General features: G+C 50.6%; 1 protein-coding gene across 1 annotated transcript in view; it reads right to left on the bottom strand.

Moving 5' to 3' along the window:
- LOC138752420 (calsenilin-like) overlaps nucleotides 1-14490 on the bottom strand; it is a 79799-nt gene that overhangs the window by 11573 nt on the left and 53736 nt on the right. The window contains exon 3 of the mRNA XM_069915278.1: nucleotides 12762-12831. Within this exon, the coding sequence (XP_069771379.1) occupies nucleotides 12762-12831 (70 nt within the window). The remainder of the gene's footprint in view (nucleotides 1-12761; nucleotides 12832-14490) is intronic.

The following is a 14490-nucleotide window of genomic DNA, read 5'->3' as shown; positions in this document are numbered from 1 at the left end:
GGTTGGAAGCACACGCCACACACAAAGTGTTGCTTCTGCTTTCTGCAGTCTACATGTGGGTGGGCAACAGGTGGGTGTTTCACACTCACCAGGCATGCTGAAGAGCCAGGTTAAATGCAAGGGGAAGCTTCCCCCCCCCCCCCCCCAACACTTGTAAGGATTGCAGAAACTGTGGTTTTAATCAGGTAACATCAGGGGGAGTGGGCTGAAAACTGAGTGGACAATCACATTTTGTAGAGGACACGGAGAATCTGCAGAGATTGGTTAGGTGAGTGAGCAGATGGGGCACAAACTTGGTAAGTGTGAGGTCATCCACATTGGAAAGAAAAACAGGTTGGATGATTATTTAAATGGTGAAAGTTTGCAGCATGTTGTGCAGAGGGAGGGCTTGTACATGAATCGCCAATAGCACTGAACAACAAAGTTTTTGCTTCCTGTGCACTTTCATGGTCTTTGGGCTGCTTGTTGTGGTGGTACACCACTGGCCTATTGCAGGGGACAACCTCTATGCCTGCAGGAGTTCTCCGCTGGCCTACTGTAGGGGGAAATCTCTGTACCTGCAGGAGTATACCGCCGACCAACTGCAGGAGGCAACCTCTGTACCTGCAGGAGTGTACCACCGGCCTACTGCAGGGGGTAACCTCTGTACCTGCAGTAGTTCACCGCTGGCCTACTGCAGGGGGGATTCTCTGTACCTGCAGGAGTGTACCACCAACCTACTGCAGGGGGCAACCTCTGTACCTGCAGGAGTGTACCACCAACCTACTGCAGGGGGCAACCTCTGTACCTGCAGGAATGTAAGGGGACAGGACAACACCTGGCCGGCTATCAATCAGTCAGCCTGAATGAATCAAGCTCCACTCGGTTGGGTGTCAATCACCCTCCGGGATATAAGCCTGCGCCGGCCTCCTGAGGCCGCACACAGAGTTGCTGCAGCCAAAACCAGCCTGGCTCTGTGGAAGTCTTTGTGGATTAAAGCCTGTTGGATTAAAGCCTGTCTTTACCTTGTGTGTGTCTGATTCTGTCTAACAGCACACCACAAGTGAATCCACAAAATTTTCCCATGGCTGTCATGGAAAAACTCCTGTGCGCAGGGAGCCTCGAGGTCAACCTACGCCACCCGGAAGCCCAGACATGCTTCGAGATCTGGCAGCACACGGTCGAGGCAATCATCGAGGCACATGAGGGCAACATCCTGGACTCCGATCGGAAGAGGTTGGTCCTACTCCAGTCAAAGCTGGGTCCCCGAGCCTTCCAGGTAACCAAAAGCTGCTCCACGTACAAGAGCGCAATGGAAACTCTTTAGAACTTGTACAAGCCCCCCATTAATGTGGTCTGTGCAAGGTACCTCCACAACACCCGAGCCCAGCAACCTGGGGAGACCGCTGAGTCTTACATGGGACACATGCGAGAGTTGGCCTGACCGTGTCTGTCTGAACCTGGGGTAGGTGTAGAGAAGGTCGAGAGGCTGATCCGGGACACCTTCGTCTGAGGGCTACGCTCAAGCGCCATCCAGCAGAAGCTGCTGGAAGACAATATCTATGCCCTAACCAGGACTGTGGAAGTGGTCCAAACCCTGGAAGCAGCAGCCCTGCACATCGAAGCCTTCAATTTCGGGTTACCCCCAGGCTCCCTCATGGCCCTCTCACACTGTAAGTACTATGGGTCCTGGTGTGGGTCAGATCAACGATCACACCAAAACTGCCCGGCTATGAACCTATATTGTTCCCGATGCGGCAAGAAAGGCCACTTTGCAAAAGTGTGCCTCTCTAAACCTGCCGGCAGCTCAGCGGCCCTCTATGCCCTCCCTACCTCCCCCGCCATTGTCCCCGCGACGACTTCCGCCTTCCCCGACTTTGACCGTGCAACACCCGGCCCTGCCAGCAACCATTGCAGCTTGTGCCCCGAGCATCTGCACCAGCCCTCACCCTCGCCGCTCGCTGAGAACTACAGCGACGTCACTTCCAGCTCATGGGGTGACATAACTTCCGGCTGACATAATGACGTAACTGATGCCAGCGGTGATGACGTCACTTCGAGGCCAGCCACATAGTGGCTCCCCACGTGCCGCCATCTTCTTGGGCCAGGCAGTGCCAAACACGGAGGGCCCCTGACGACATTGAGAACGATGTGGTCAACACGGGTGATGACCAGGCCACCCTACCAAAGCTCACTACGCCTCCGGGTGCCATCAGCTGCCACACACCGCACCCAGCAACCGATGGCAACGTGGTCAACATGGGCAATGACCAGGCTGCCCTACTGATGCTCTCCACACCTCCAGAGGCCATCGGCTACCGCATGCTGCACCTCACGACCAATGTTGATGTGGTCAATACAGTCGATGACCAGGCCGCCCTATTGATGCTCCCCATCCCTTCAGATAGCGACAACTCCAACTCCGAGATGGTCCTAGCCGCCACCACGCTGACCAGGGACATTCTCCACGATCTCGGGTGCTCGATGATAGACGTGCAAGTCAACGGGCTGGTAATAAAGTGCCTGTTGGACAGTGGCAGCACTGAGAGCTTCATTTACCAAGTGTGGCCCACTCCCTAAGGTTGAAGGTCCACCCCACCACCTGCTCAATCGCCCTTGCCACCAAGGATAAGACTGTTGGTACCCTCGGGTGCTGCTCGGTCGATATAACAGTGGGAGGGGAGACACACAGGATTCAGGCTCCTGGTCATGCCGAAACTCTGTGCGCCACTCCTCCTGGGCCTGGATTTACAGTGCCACCTGCAGAGTGTCACCCTTGCATTTGGGGGGGCCCCAACCTCCACTCACATTGCACAGCATGTCAACCTACCAGCCCCAGCCAATCTGCGGCCTCTCCACACCACCCCACCGGCGCTCTTCCCACATCTAGCGCTAGGCTGCAAGCCGATCGTCGCCAGAAGTAGGCGTTATTGCGCTGCTGACAGGGACTTCATCAAGGCGGAGGTGCGGGACTCCTGGAAGAAGGAATTATAGAGTCCAATAACAGCCCTTGGAGAGCCCAAGTCCTGGTGGTCAAAGGGGGAAGTAAGCTGAGGATGGTTGTAGATTACAGCCAGACCATTAATTGGTACACCCAGCTGGATGCCTACCCCCTGCCGAGGATCACCGACATTGTCAATGAGATTGCCCGCTACCAGGTTTTCTTCACAATTGATCTGAAGTTGGCGTATCACCAAATCCCTATCCACCTGAAGGACAAGCCCTACACTGCCTTTGAGGCAGACGGGTGCCTGTACCAGTTCTGCTGGGTTTCTTTTGGGATCATGAACGGGGTCTCCGTCTTCCAGTGGGAGATGGATTGCATGGTAGACTGGCACAAGCTGGAGGTGATGTTCCCATATCTGGATAATGTCACTATCTGCGGCCGTGACCAGCAGGACCACGATGCTAACTTGGAAAAATTCCTCCAGACGGTCACGGAGCTGAACCTCACTTACAACAAGGAGAAGTGTGTGTTCAGCACCACCCGCCTCGCCATCCTGGGGTACATCATAGCCCATGGAGTCATCGGCCCAGATCCGGAAAGAATGCACCCTTTAATGGAGTTACCCCTCCCCCCCACGCTAAAGCCCCTCCGCAGGTGCCTGGGCCTGTTCTCTTATTACTTGCAGTGGGTCCCTCACTTCTTGGACAAGGTGTGCCCACTGGCCCAAGCCACAACTTTTCCCCTCGCACCTGAGGCGCAGGCAGCCTTCACCCGCATCAGGCAAGACATCACGGATGCCACGATGCAGGCTGTGGATGAAGACTTCCCCTTCCAGTTGGAGAGTGATGTCTCCGAGGTGGCCCTTGCTGCTACCTTAAACCAAGGGGGGCACCCCATTGCCTTCTTTTCCAGGACCCTCCATGGCTCCGAGCTAGGGCACTCCGCCATTGAAAAGGAGGCCTAGGCAATTGTGGAAGTGGTCCGCCACTGGCGCCACTACCTGACTGGCAGGAGATTCACGCTCCTCACGGACCAGTGGGCTGTGGCGTTCACGTTTAACACAAGAGCAAGATAAATAACGACAAGATCCTGTGCAGGAGAGTCAAGTTGGCAACCTACAGCCACAACATCCAGTACCACCCCGGGAAGTTTAACGACTCCCCTGATGCTATCCCTCGCACCTGTGAGTCTATGCATGATGAATTGCAGGGATTGCATGAGTTCCTCTGCCATCCGGGCGTCACCCGGTTGTACCATTTTGTTAAGTCCCGAAATTTGCCATACACCATCAGGGACGTCAGGGACATGACCGAGGCCTGTTGGCTCTGTGCGGAGTGTAAACCCCGCTTCTTCTGCCCCCCCCAGGCCCATGTTATAAAGGCTACTCAGCCTTTCGAGCCTCTCAGCATGGACTTCAGGGTCCCTGCCTTCCATGGACTGAAACGTCTACTTCCTCACAGTAGTGGATGAGTACTCACGCTTCCCTTTCGCCATCCCTTGTCTGGACACCTCCACGGCCACCGTCATCAGGGCCCTGGGGCAGATCTTCACCATGTTTGGCTACCCCGCCTTCATCCACAGCAACCGGGGGGGTCTAGTTTCATGAGCGACGAGCTGCGCCAGTACCTGATGACGAGGGGTATCGCGACCAGTCACACGACAAGCTATAACCCAAGAGGTAATGGGCAAGTGGAACGTGAGAATGGGGTGGTCTGGAAGGCAGTCCTCCTGGCTCTCAGGTCAAAAGGGTGGGCCATTGAATTCTGGCAGGACACCCTGCCCGAAGGGCTCCATGCCATTCGGTCACTGCTGTGCAAGGCTACCATCGAGACCCCACACGAATGTCTGTTCTCATTCCCCAGGAGGTCGGCGACTGGAATGCCACTTCCAGCATGGCTCGTGTCCCCGGGACTGGTGCTTCTGAGTAAGCATGTACGGACACACAAGGCCGAAACCCTGGTGGAGCAGGTTTTCCTCCTTCATGCGAACCACAACTACGCTTACGTTAGGTTCAGCAGTGGCAGGGAATACACCGTCTCAACCAGAGACCTGGCACCAGCAGGAGCACCCAACACACCATGCCACCCTCCAACCCAGGATGACGCTGACCGGGCATACACCCCCGTTCCCATGCAGCTATGGGGTACGCAGGGCCTCCTTGACCACCAGGGGCCCGCTTCAGCCTTAGGAGACGACCCCCCCCCCCACCCATCCAATATGACCCGTATACGTCGACCCTGGCCCCCCTGGCCACCCCTCCGCGTGGCACCATACCAGCCACATATTCCCCTGCCGCCAGACCCCCCCACTTCCCCTCTGACCAGTGACCAGGAGCCAGTCCTACGACTGTCATAGAGACCCCAGCGGCTGCCGAATCGTCTCAACCTGTAAATATTGTATGTACATAGTGGGTGTGATTCCTTGTTTCTGTCCCCCCCCGGGACAATTTTAAAGAAGGGGGTGAATGTGGTGGTACACCACCGGCCTACTGCAGGGGGAAACCTCTGTACCTGCAGGAGTGTAAGAGGACAGGACAACACCTGGCCGGCTGCCAATCAGTCGGCCTGAATGGATCAAGCCCCACCCAGTCGGGTGTCAATCACCCTCTGGGATATAAGCCTGCGCCGGCCTCCCGAGGCCTCACTCAGAGTTGCTGCAGCCACAGCCAGCCTGGTTCTGTGAAGGCCTGTTGTTCAGTCTTTACCTTGTGTGTGTCTGATTCTGTCCAACAGCGCACCACACTTATGAAAATCACCTTAATTCTTTTTCCTATCATGTACCATATTTTAGATATAACCTTTTATTTGTGATTTCTTGTCATACTTTAAGTGTACTTCAAGTGTACAAAACCATGTCATTCATTTTCTGCATCCGCACTTGGACTCCTCTCTGCTGATCTCAGTGGTGTCGGCAACGAACGCGGTGGAAGGTTTCACCAGGACATTGCAACCATGGAAAAGAGTATCAGCATCCATCAATGCCGGCTGACTTATATCGGACACTGACTCGAGAGACATCAGATGCTGAGTACAAATGAAAGTCAACGGCAAAACATTTTTGGGCCAGTTGAGTCAATGTATCAGCATCGTGATGTGACTGAACATGGCAGGTTCATAAAAGTTAATTTAACGTTTCTCCAACTTCCTATGCATTCAGCTTGAAGTTGTCTATTGTAATCTCCCATTTGTTTTCAGGAAGCAAACCTTTTGAAAAAAAATTTGCCATCCAGTGTAGTTTGCAGGTGCAGCCGGTGATAAAGTGTTGGCCTCGAGGAATTTCAAATAGGGGAGGGTCTGCTGCATCTGTACAGGGTACTGGCAAGGCTGGATGTGGAGCCCTGTGAGCAGATCCTGAGGCACTGGCTTTGGAGGGAGGGGAGTGCAGACAAAGTAGACTAGGTTGATTCCAGAGATAAGGGGGTTCACTTATGAGGAGAGAATATGCAGCCTTCGCCTGGACTCGCTGGAGGTCAAGAGGGTGAAGAGGGGATTTTAGAGAAACACTGAATCATAAAAGGAATTGATAAGGTAGAAGCAGGGAGGTTATTTCCACTGCCAGGTGAAACTAGAACTAAGGGACATGGCCTCACGAATCAGGATGGTGGGGGGGGGGGGAGTAGAATTAAGACAGAAATGAGGAGGAACTGCTTCTCCCAGAGAGTGGTTGTGGTGCGCTGTTAGACAGAATCAGACACACACAAGGTAAAGACAGGCTTTAATCCACAAAGACTTCCACAGAGCCAGGCTGGCTGTGACTGCAGCAACTCTGTGTGCGGCTTCGGGAGGCCGGCACAAGCTTATGTCCCGGAGGGTGATTGACACCCAACCGGGTGGGGCTTGATCCATTCAGGCTGACTGATTGACAGCCGGCCAGGTGCTGTCCTATCCCCTTACACTCCTGCAGGTATAGAGGTTGCCCCCTGCAGTAGGCCGGTGGTGTACCACCACAGTGGTGAACCTGGAATTGTTTGCCCAATGAAGCAATCAAGGCTCCTTTATTAAATGCATTTAAGAGAGAGGAAATTGGAATTAAGGGTTCTGGACAATGGGTAGATCAGTGGAGCCAGATTGGCCGTGATCTGATCAAATGGCAGAGCAGGTTCCACTGGACAGATTCCTTGTGTGGTTGACTCATTGTATAGAAGGTGTCAGTGCGGGTGCACAAGGGGAAGTGGACAATATCTCAAAATAGAATGGGAGGCTTTATCACAGAGCAGGGACAGTCATCTCAGCAGGGAGAGAGCCTTTAACAGCAGGGGATGTGGGCAGGGGAGCCAACACAACAGTGCACATGGAGTCCATAAATACACAGGGAAAAGCAGTCTCAATCTTAGCACAGACATGCAGAAATGCTGGAGGAACTTGGCTGGTCTCACAGCATCATAGGAGGTTGTGACGTTTCGGGCCTGAGCCATTCCGGGTGGCACAGTTGGCGTAGCGGTTAGTGCAACACCTTTACAGCACTAGCGACCGCGACTGGGGTTCGAATCCCGCCCTGACTGTAAGGAGCTTGTACATTCTCTCCATGTCTGCATGGTGTTTTGCCGGGTTTCCTCCCACTGTTTGAAATGTACCGGGGGGGGGAGTAGGTTAATTGGGTATAATTGAGTGCACGGATCCGTGGGCTGAAAGGGTCTGTTACCATGTTGTATGTCTAAATTTTAAAAATTTAGAAAATTCTTCAAGTTATAAGCAACAAGTAGATTCATTGTATGGATGACACAATGTATAGAAGGTGTCAGTTGATTAAGGGAGAGGAATGAGAGCGGAAGGAATGGGAATGGAAGGGGTCCAGACTAACGAAAGATATGATAAGAGGAGAGGTGAGAATTTATTTTTGGCTCTGTGAACAGAGATTGAGGGAAAAGGGGAGCGAGTCAAAGCTGGGAGAAAGGCAACAGGGGGCAGAAACTGCAGAGGTCAATGTTAATGCCATCCAGTTGGAGGGTGCCCAGACTGAAGTTGAAATGTTGTTTTTCCAATTTGCAGGTGGTCTCGGTCTGGCTGTACATGACACCACGGACAAATATGTCAGCATGGGATGGGAAAATTAAAATGGTGGCCACTGGGAGATCCACGCAATTGCAGCGGACAGAGCCAAGGTGCTCAACGAAGCGATCTCCCAGTCTGTGTCTAGTCTCTCCGATGTAGAGGCAACCACAGTGGGAGCACCTGATGCAGCAGACGAGCCCTGTAGCTTCACGAGTGAAGTGTTACTTCACTTAGAAGGACTGTTTGGGGCCCCGTATGGTGGTGGGAGAGGAGGCGTCAGCACAAGTGGAGAATCTACTGTGGTAGTGGGTGAGGGAGTCACGGAGGAAGCAATCCCTGCAGAAGGCCTCTGCAGATTTTTGTGGTAAAACGTCGGTTATTTTTCTTTACCTCCTGTGGACGGTGCGAGACCGGTTGAGTTCCTCCTACTGTGTGTTTTTACTACATTCTCAGCGTCTGCAAACGTCCATGTTTCATTCAATCACAGGACAGCAGGGGAGAGTGGGGGAAATAGAGGTAACCCTGAGGCAGCCTGTGCTCAACATTAACCCAAAGTAATCCTGGGATAACGAACTTGACGTTAACAGTGGCGAGAGAGAGAGGGCTGAGTCTCAACAATGAGAAGCAGCAACTCACTGAAACACAGCGGCAAGAGATGGATCAGCTTCAATACCCCTTGGAAAAGTGGAATCAAGTCTTGACAGACCGTGGGCCAAACCTGAACATGGCAAGTTTATCCACAGAGTCACTGCCCTGAAACAGTAACCCTGTTTTTTCTCTCTCTCTGCAGATGCTCCCTGTCCAATTGAGCACTTTCACCATTTTCTGTATTTATGCCAGATTTCTATTTGGTTCCTTTTAAACTTCATGGCAGTGATTGAAATCAGAAGTAGTTACATGAGTTTAAAAATGAATATACTAATCACCAGCTACCTCCTCGCTGTTAACATTAAATGATGCTCCCTTTGCACTGACTTACAGTGAATCATTTCCCTTTAACAATGTTATCTGCACTTCTCCGATTTCAGATTTATTGTCAGAATACGTACATGTTTTCCTGTGAGTGCGGCAGAATTACCACTTATTTGTAATGCAGAAGAAGAACCGTACATAACAAACACATGCAAACAAATGTAAACAAACCGATTGTGCAAGACAGAGAATAAAAAAATCAATAAAAGTAAGATCCTTAAATGAGTTCCTGACTGAGTTTGTCATTGAGGAGTCTGATGGTGGAGGGGGAGCAGCTGTTCCCAAACCCGATGGTGCGAGTCTTGTGGCACCAAGACCTCTTTCCTGATGGCAGCAGCGAGAACAGAGCATGTGCTGGGTGATGCGGATCCTTGATGATTGCTGCTGCCCTCCGACAGCAGCGTTCCCCGTAGTTGGGGTGGGTTTTGCCTGTGGTGTCCTGGCTGTGTCTGCTGGCTTTTCGAGGGCTTTACGCTCAAGGATATTGGTGTCCCCATACCTTCGGTTTCATTTTGCAAGTCCTGATGTACTATGTATGAGCTGACTTGCTTGACTCGTGCTTCAAAGTTTCTCACTGAATCTCGGCACAAGGGACGCAAGTACATGGGCTACCCGTGACAGCCCAGTTTCTGCCTACATCCCAAAGACGTGCATGCTGGGACATTACTTGGCAAATTGCCTCTAGGGTGGGTGGGTGGCAGGGCGATCGGTGGGGGTGGGATGTGAACGTGGGATTAGTGCATGCCGGTTTCGATGGGTGTTTGACAGCCAGAATGGGTGCCTTGTGGTGGGTTTCCCGACTGTTTGACTATCTCCAGCATATCAGGAAGTTTGGGCTCGATGAACACACACCAAAGAGAAACTGAGAGACTGTGGACATGATCTGACTGTAACATGAGTCAGACTGGCCTGCATAATACTGATCAGGCAAAGGAAGGAGAGAGAAGTTCCAAACTGTACTCAATCCTCAAAATTGATTGGATCCTAAGTGAGAACCTCGAAATCTAACTGATTGGATTGAGTTTCTCCAGCTCAGTGACCAGAAGACCATAAGACAGAGGAGTAGAAATAGGCTATTCAGCCCTGCCATTTAATCATCAGTTGATCCATTTCCCCACTCAGCCCCATTACAATTTTTGATGCCCCAGCTAATCAAGAACCTATCAATCTCTGCCTTAAATACTTAATGACTTGGCCTCCACATCCGCCTATGGCAGGAAATTCCAAAGATTCACTGCCCTCTGTTCTAAGCGGACGTCCTTCAGTCCTGAAGTTGTGGCCTCTTGCCTTGGACTTTCCCACCGTGGGGAACAACCTTTCTACATTGACTCTGACAATGCCTTTTAACATTCAAAATGTTTCAACGAAACTTCCCCCCCCACCCCATTCTCCTAAATTCCAACGAGTACAGACTAAGAACTGTCAAACACTACACATATGATAAACCTTTCATTCCCAGAATCATCCTTGTGAACCTCCTTTGAACCCTCTCCAATGTCAGCACATCCTTTCATAAAAAAGGAGCTCGAAACTGTCCACAATACTCCAAGTGAGGTCTCACCCGTGCCCTATAAAGCCTCAACATCACATCCCTGCTCTTATATTCTATTCCTCTTGAAATGAATTTACCTTCTTCACCACCGACTCAATGTGCAAGTTAACCTGCAGGTTATCCTGCGCAAGGACTCCCAGGTCCCTTTGCATCTGGGTTAATTTAGGGGGTTCATTGGATCAACTCTTTAAACTCGTCTGATTGAAGTCAGGTTTTTATAAACCAACATCATGTCTTCACCCTTCACAGAATTGACATCGATAGGATGAATCTAAAGTTTCACCATTTTCCAAAGCAAGTTTACATCTCCTGCACTTCATGCCAAACCCATACTCCTGGCAGCTGCAGACACTCAAGTATAATCTCCCAACTCTGGAATCTAAGCCTGAGTTTTTATGATGACAGTACCCTGCAATTCTGATCATCTCATTCTTTGTTCCAATTCCTGACTATGTATGTTTGCCAAATCTTTCGATGTGTCATTTTCTTGATGTGAGGGCAATAAATCCTCATTATTTGCTGACCAACAATCCAGGAACAACTACTCGTGAAATATTTTAGGGGCCTCGGGATAGGCAGATATGCAGGAAATGGAGGGATATGTAAAGGTTCTATTATTGTCATGTGATGCTACATTTAGAATGGAATGTACATGAAATTCTTTGACTTTTATCTACTGTAAGGGAGCCACTTTGTCCAGCGCCCCTCACAGAAACCTACAGCACCTAGTGTTCCTCGGCGGTCTCCCCTCCAAGTACTGACTGGCCCTGTGCCTGCTTAGCTTCCGAGATCAGACAATCCCAGGCAAAAGAGATTTAGTTTAATTTTGGAACAGGCACTATGGGCTAAAGAGCCCATTCCTGTGATGGACTGTTCTACGCACAGTAAAACCCCGGGTATTCGGCACCACTGGGGGATTGGTAGATGCCAGATAAGTGAATGTGCCGGTTGCCTGAGGTTGTGTGTTGCATGGATCAGTCAACTAACTACCAGGGGGGCACCAATTTTTTAAATTTTGTATTTTTTACCAATTTATTTTCCGCAATTTTTTTTGCTGGTCGCTTGAAGCTGCCTGTTGCTTGAATTCTGGAATTTTGCTATTCTGATATGTTCCATGGATCTGTGCACCCTTGGGACCAGCAGAGTATTATTGTTGTCGTGTGGTAAAGGGTGAACCCTGTTTGTTGTGAGAGAAGTTGCACTCAATGTAAATCATCTGGAGTCAGGGATGGGGTTGGGAAACCCAGGGCTCAGACGCACGGGCAGGTTTGCAGCAGGAGTTGTTGTATCCATGGTATGGTTGACCATGGTATGCAACTGGTTGCAGGAGGGGCAGAACTGACAGCTCAATGGTCTGTGGTTCCGATGTATCAGACGCAATGGAACGGGGGAATGAAAGATGGAGGAGTGGCACTGCTCGTCAGGGAAGATATCACAGCTGTGCTCAGTCAGGACAGACCAGAGGAGCTCCTGTACTGAGGCTAAATGGGTTAAGGTTGAAAGGGGAACTTCTTCACCCAGAGAGTGATGGGCGTGTGGAACAAGCTGCCAGCTGAAGTGGTGAATGCAGGCTCAATTTTAACATTTAAGAAGAATTTGGACAGGTACAAGGATGGGAGGGCTATGGAGGGCTATGGTCTGGGTGCAATCAGTGGGACCAGGCAGAATAATAGTTCAGCACAGATTCAAAGGGCTAAAGGGCCTGTTTTCTGTGCTGAAATGGATGGTAACACATCTAGGAGGGAACGATTTCAAACCTCCATTGCCTTGTGACTACACCCGCTCACGGGAAAGGTTTTGGGAGTAAACTCCGAGAGAAAATTCTGGAGTTGGAGTCCCGAAGGTGGCTGACTGCTCTACCCGGCTCTACGCCGGGCTGCGGACTGCTGGGGAGTGGCTGAAAGGGTAACCATGGCAACTCCTGCGATGCTGCTGGCACCAAACTACATCGACCTCCGTCATTCCCTTGGGCCTGGCATTAGCGTGAGGGGGAGGGGGAGGGACCCAATGCATGGGCAAAAGATGGATCTCCCTATCAACTCTGTCCTGGCCTGTGCCCTGGAGAGGTCCCTCCACGGTCACTACCAGAGTTGACCACGACCAACGGAGGCCACAAAAAAAGAAGAGGAATGTTCTATATTTCCATTGCAGCCTTAGTATCATTGCCAGGGGCACTTATATGTTTGTTTTTCATTGAAGCGCTTGCCCTAATCCTCATGAAGAAGTGACTCTTCAAACAGATGTATAGCATTTAGAGACATCCTGGAGCTATCAAATCACAATTCTACTTGTACATCTGGAAATCAATTAAATCTCTTACCTCCCTGTGGGAAGAACTGGGAATAAATCACTTTAAAAGTTTCTTCATCCACCATCCCACTGGGACACTCCTGTAAACAGAAACGCGTGTCATTACTGTTTGTAGTGCCACATTTTTCACAAACTTGTGAAATGGCATCACAAAGTGAGACGAGGATCGGGGATTTGGGAATAAACAGGTGTTGAGGAGATTAGTGGGAAGAGGATGATTCCAGTGGTGCCTTCACACCTCAGCAAGTCCCAAAGCCAATGAAATGCTGCATCCCGGAGAAGCAAGCAGCCGGGTGGCACACAACCAAGACCTCACAAGCGGCAAAACCAGGATAGCAAGAGGTCATGGAAGGACTTGGGAGCGGTGATTCCAGAAAGAAGCTGGTCAGATTGGTGTAAGGACAGCATGGCGTCATTTATAAATGCAGGATATGGACTGGTTCAGTACAATTTCTTTTAACGCCAATCATATCTTACCCCACAGATCAAAAGCCGAAATTTCAGAGAGGCAGGACCGAGATGGGAACTTTTCTACATGCCACGTGATCGTTCATAAAAGTGAGGCAAGAAATCGCAGGATACCGGAAGTGGCCTTCACGGGCGACCCCGGAACTGTATCTACTAGGTAATTTCTTGGAAATAAGTGACAAATTGACCCAATATCAAATCTCATTTATAAAAAAATAGCACTGGCGGAAATTATGAAAATATATCGCGATCACTTGGACTCCCCTCTACGAATAAGCAGGATGGGCTGCGCAAATGAACAGCTGGATGGAAAAAAAACCTCATTACTTAAAGAATAAATATGACCCCTTTGGCAGCCACACCTGAATCACGTTGGGGCCAAGATACAGTGATAAAATGGATCAAAAAAGGGGATAAAGTAACCATTATATATACAAAAATGTAGTTTCCCCAACAGTACACTACGATACTTAAGCTCCGACGGTGAATAGAGGTTGGGGGGGGGGGGGAGGGGAGGGACTGTTTTTGTTTTTGTTTGTTGTGTTTTTGAGCAAAATGTATATTTAAAATGTTACGATGTATAATTTTTGAAAAAAGATCAAAAATAAGATACAAAAACTGAAAGACCTCACAAGCAGTGCGTAGATGCTTGAGGGGAGTAAGTGCCCTACTGATTCGAGGAGGACCACCCTGTGGTTTATATCCAATTCCACAGGCAGGATCACAAGAATGTCGAATGATGCTCAGTGAGGCCCCATCTTTGGGAGTGAGCTGTTACTCTGAACTGCCCCCGCCTTTCAACTGGGGCTGAAAGATATCAGGGCTATTCTTGTGGAGCTGAAAGTTATCTCTGTGCCATCAGGAGCAAGGGCACAGTTCACAGGCTGTGCCGATTCATTCCTTCACAAGGCCAGCTAATGGCGGTCCTGCCGCTGGCATGGACTGGCGGGGAGCCAAGTCTCGGTGCTCCCCCCACAGGGTCCAACCACCCAGCCCAAATGGGTCTGCACAGGCTTAAAAATGGACCATTAAAGGAGCCAATAGAGGTTTATTTTAAAATCCCATGATTTTGGGGTCTGGGCCCAAGATGGCAGCTACCCTGAGGGGTTGAAAACTCTGAGGAAACGGAGCACTGGAGCAACAGAAAACATGGAGGATACCCCTTCCCACCCCTGTTTGAGAAGAAGCAGAGGAGATGACCCACAGGGAGGGTGACCACACCAGTGGACCAGCTCTGAGGCCGAGGAACACACAGGCGGGTGGTCTGTTGG

This window comes from Narcine bancroftii, chromosome 2 (assembly GCF_036971445.1).
Source record: "Narcine bancroftii isolate sNarBan1 chromosome 2, sNarBan1.hap1, whole genome shotgun sequence".
In the NCBI taxonomy this organism is placed as follows: domain Eukaryota; kingdom Metazoa; phylum Chordata; class Chondrichthyes; order Torpediniformes; family Narcinidae; genus Narcine; species Narcine bancroftii.
This window is presented reverse-complemented; position numbering and strand designations above follow the sequence as displayed.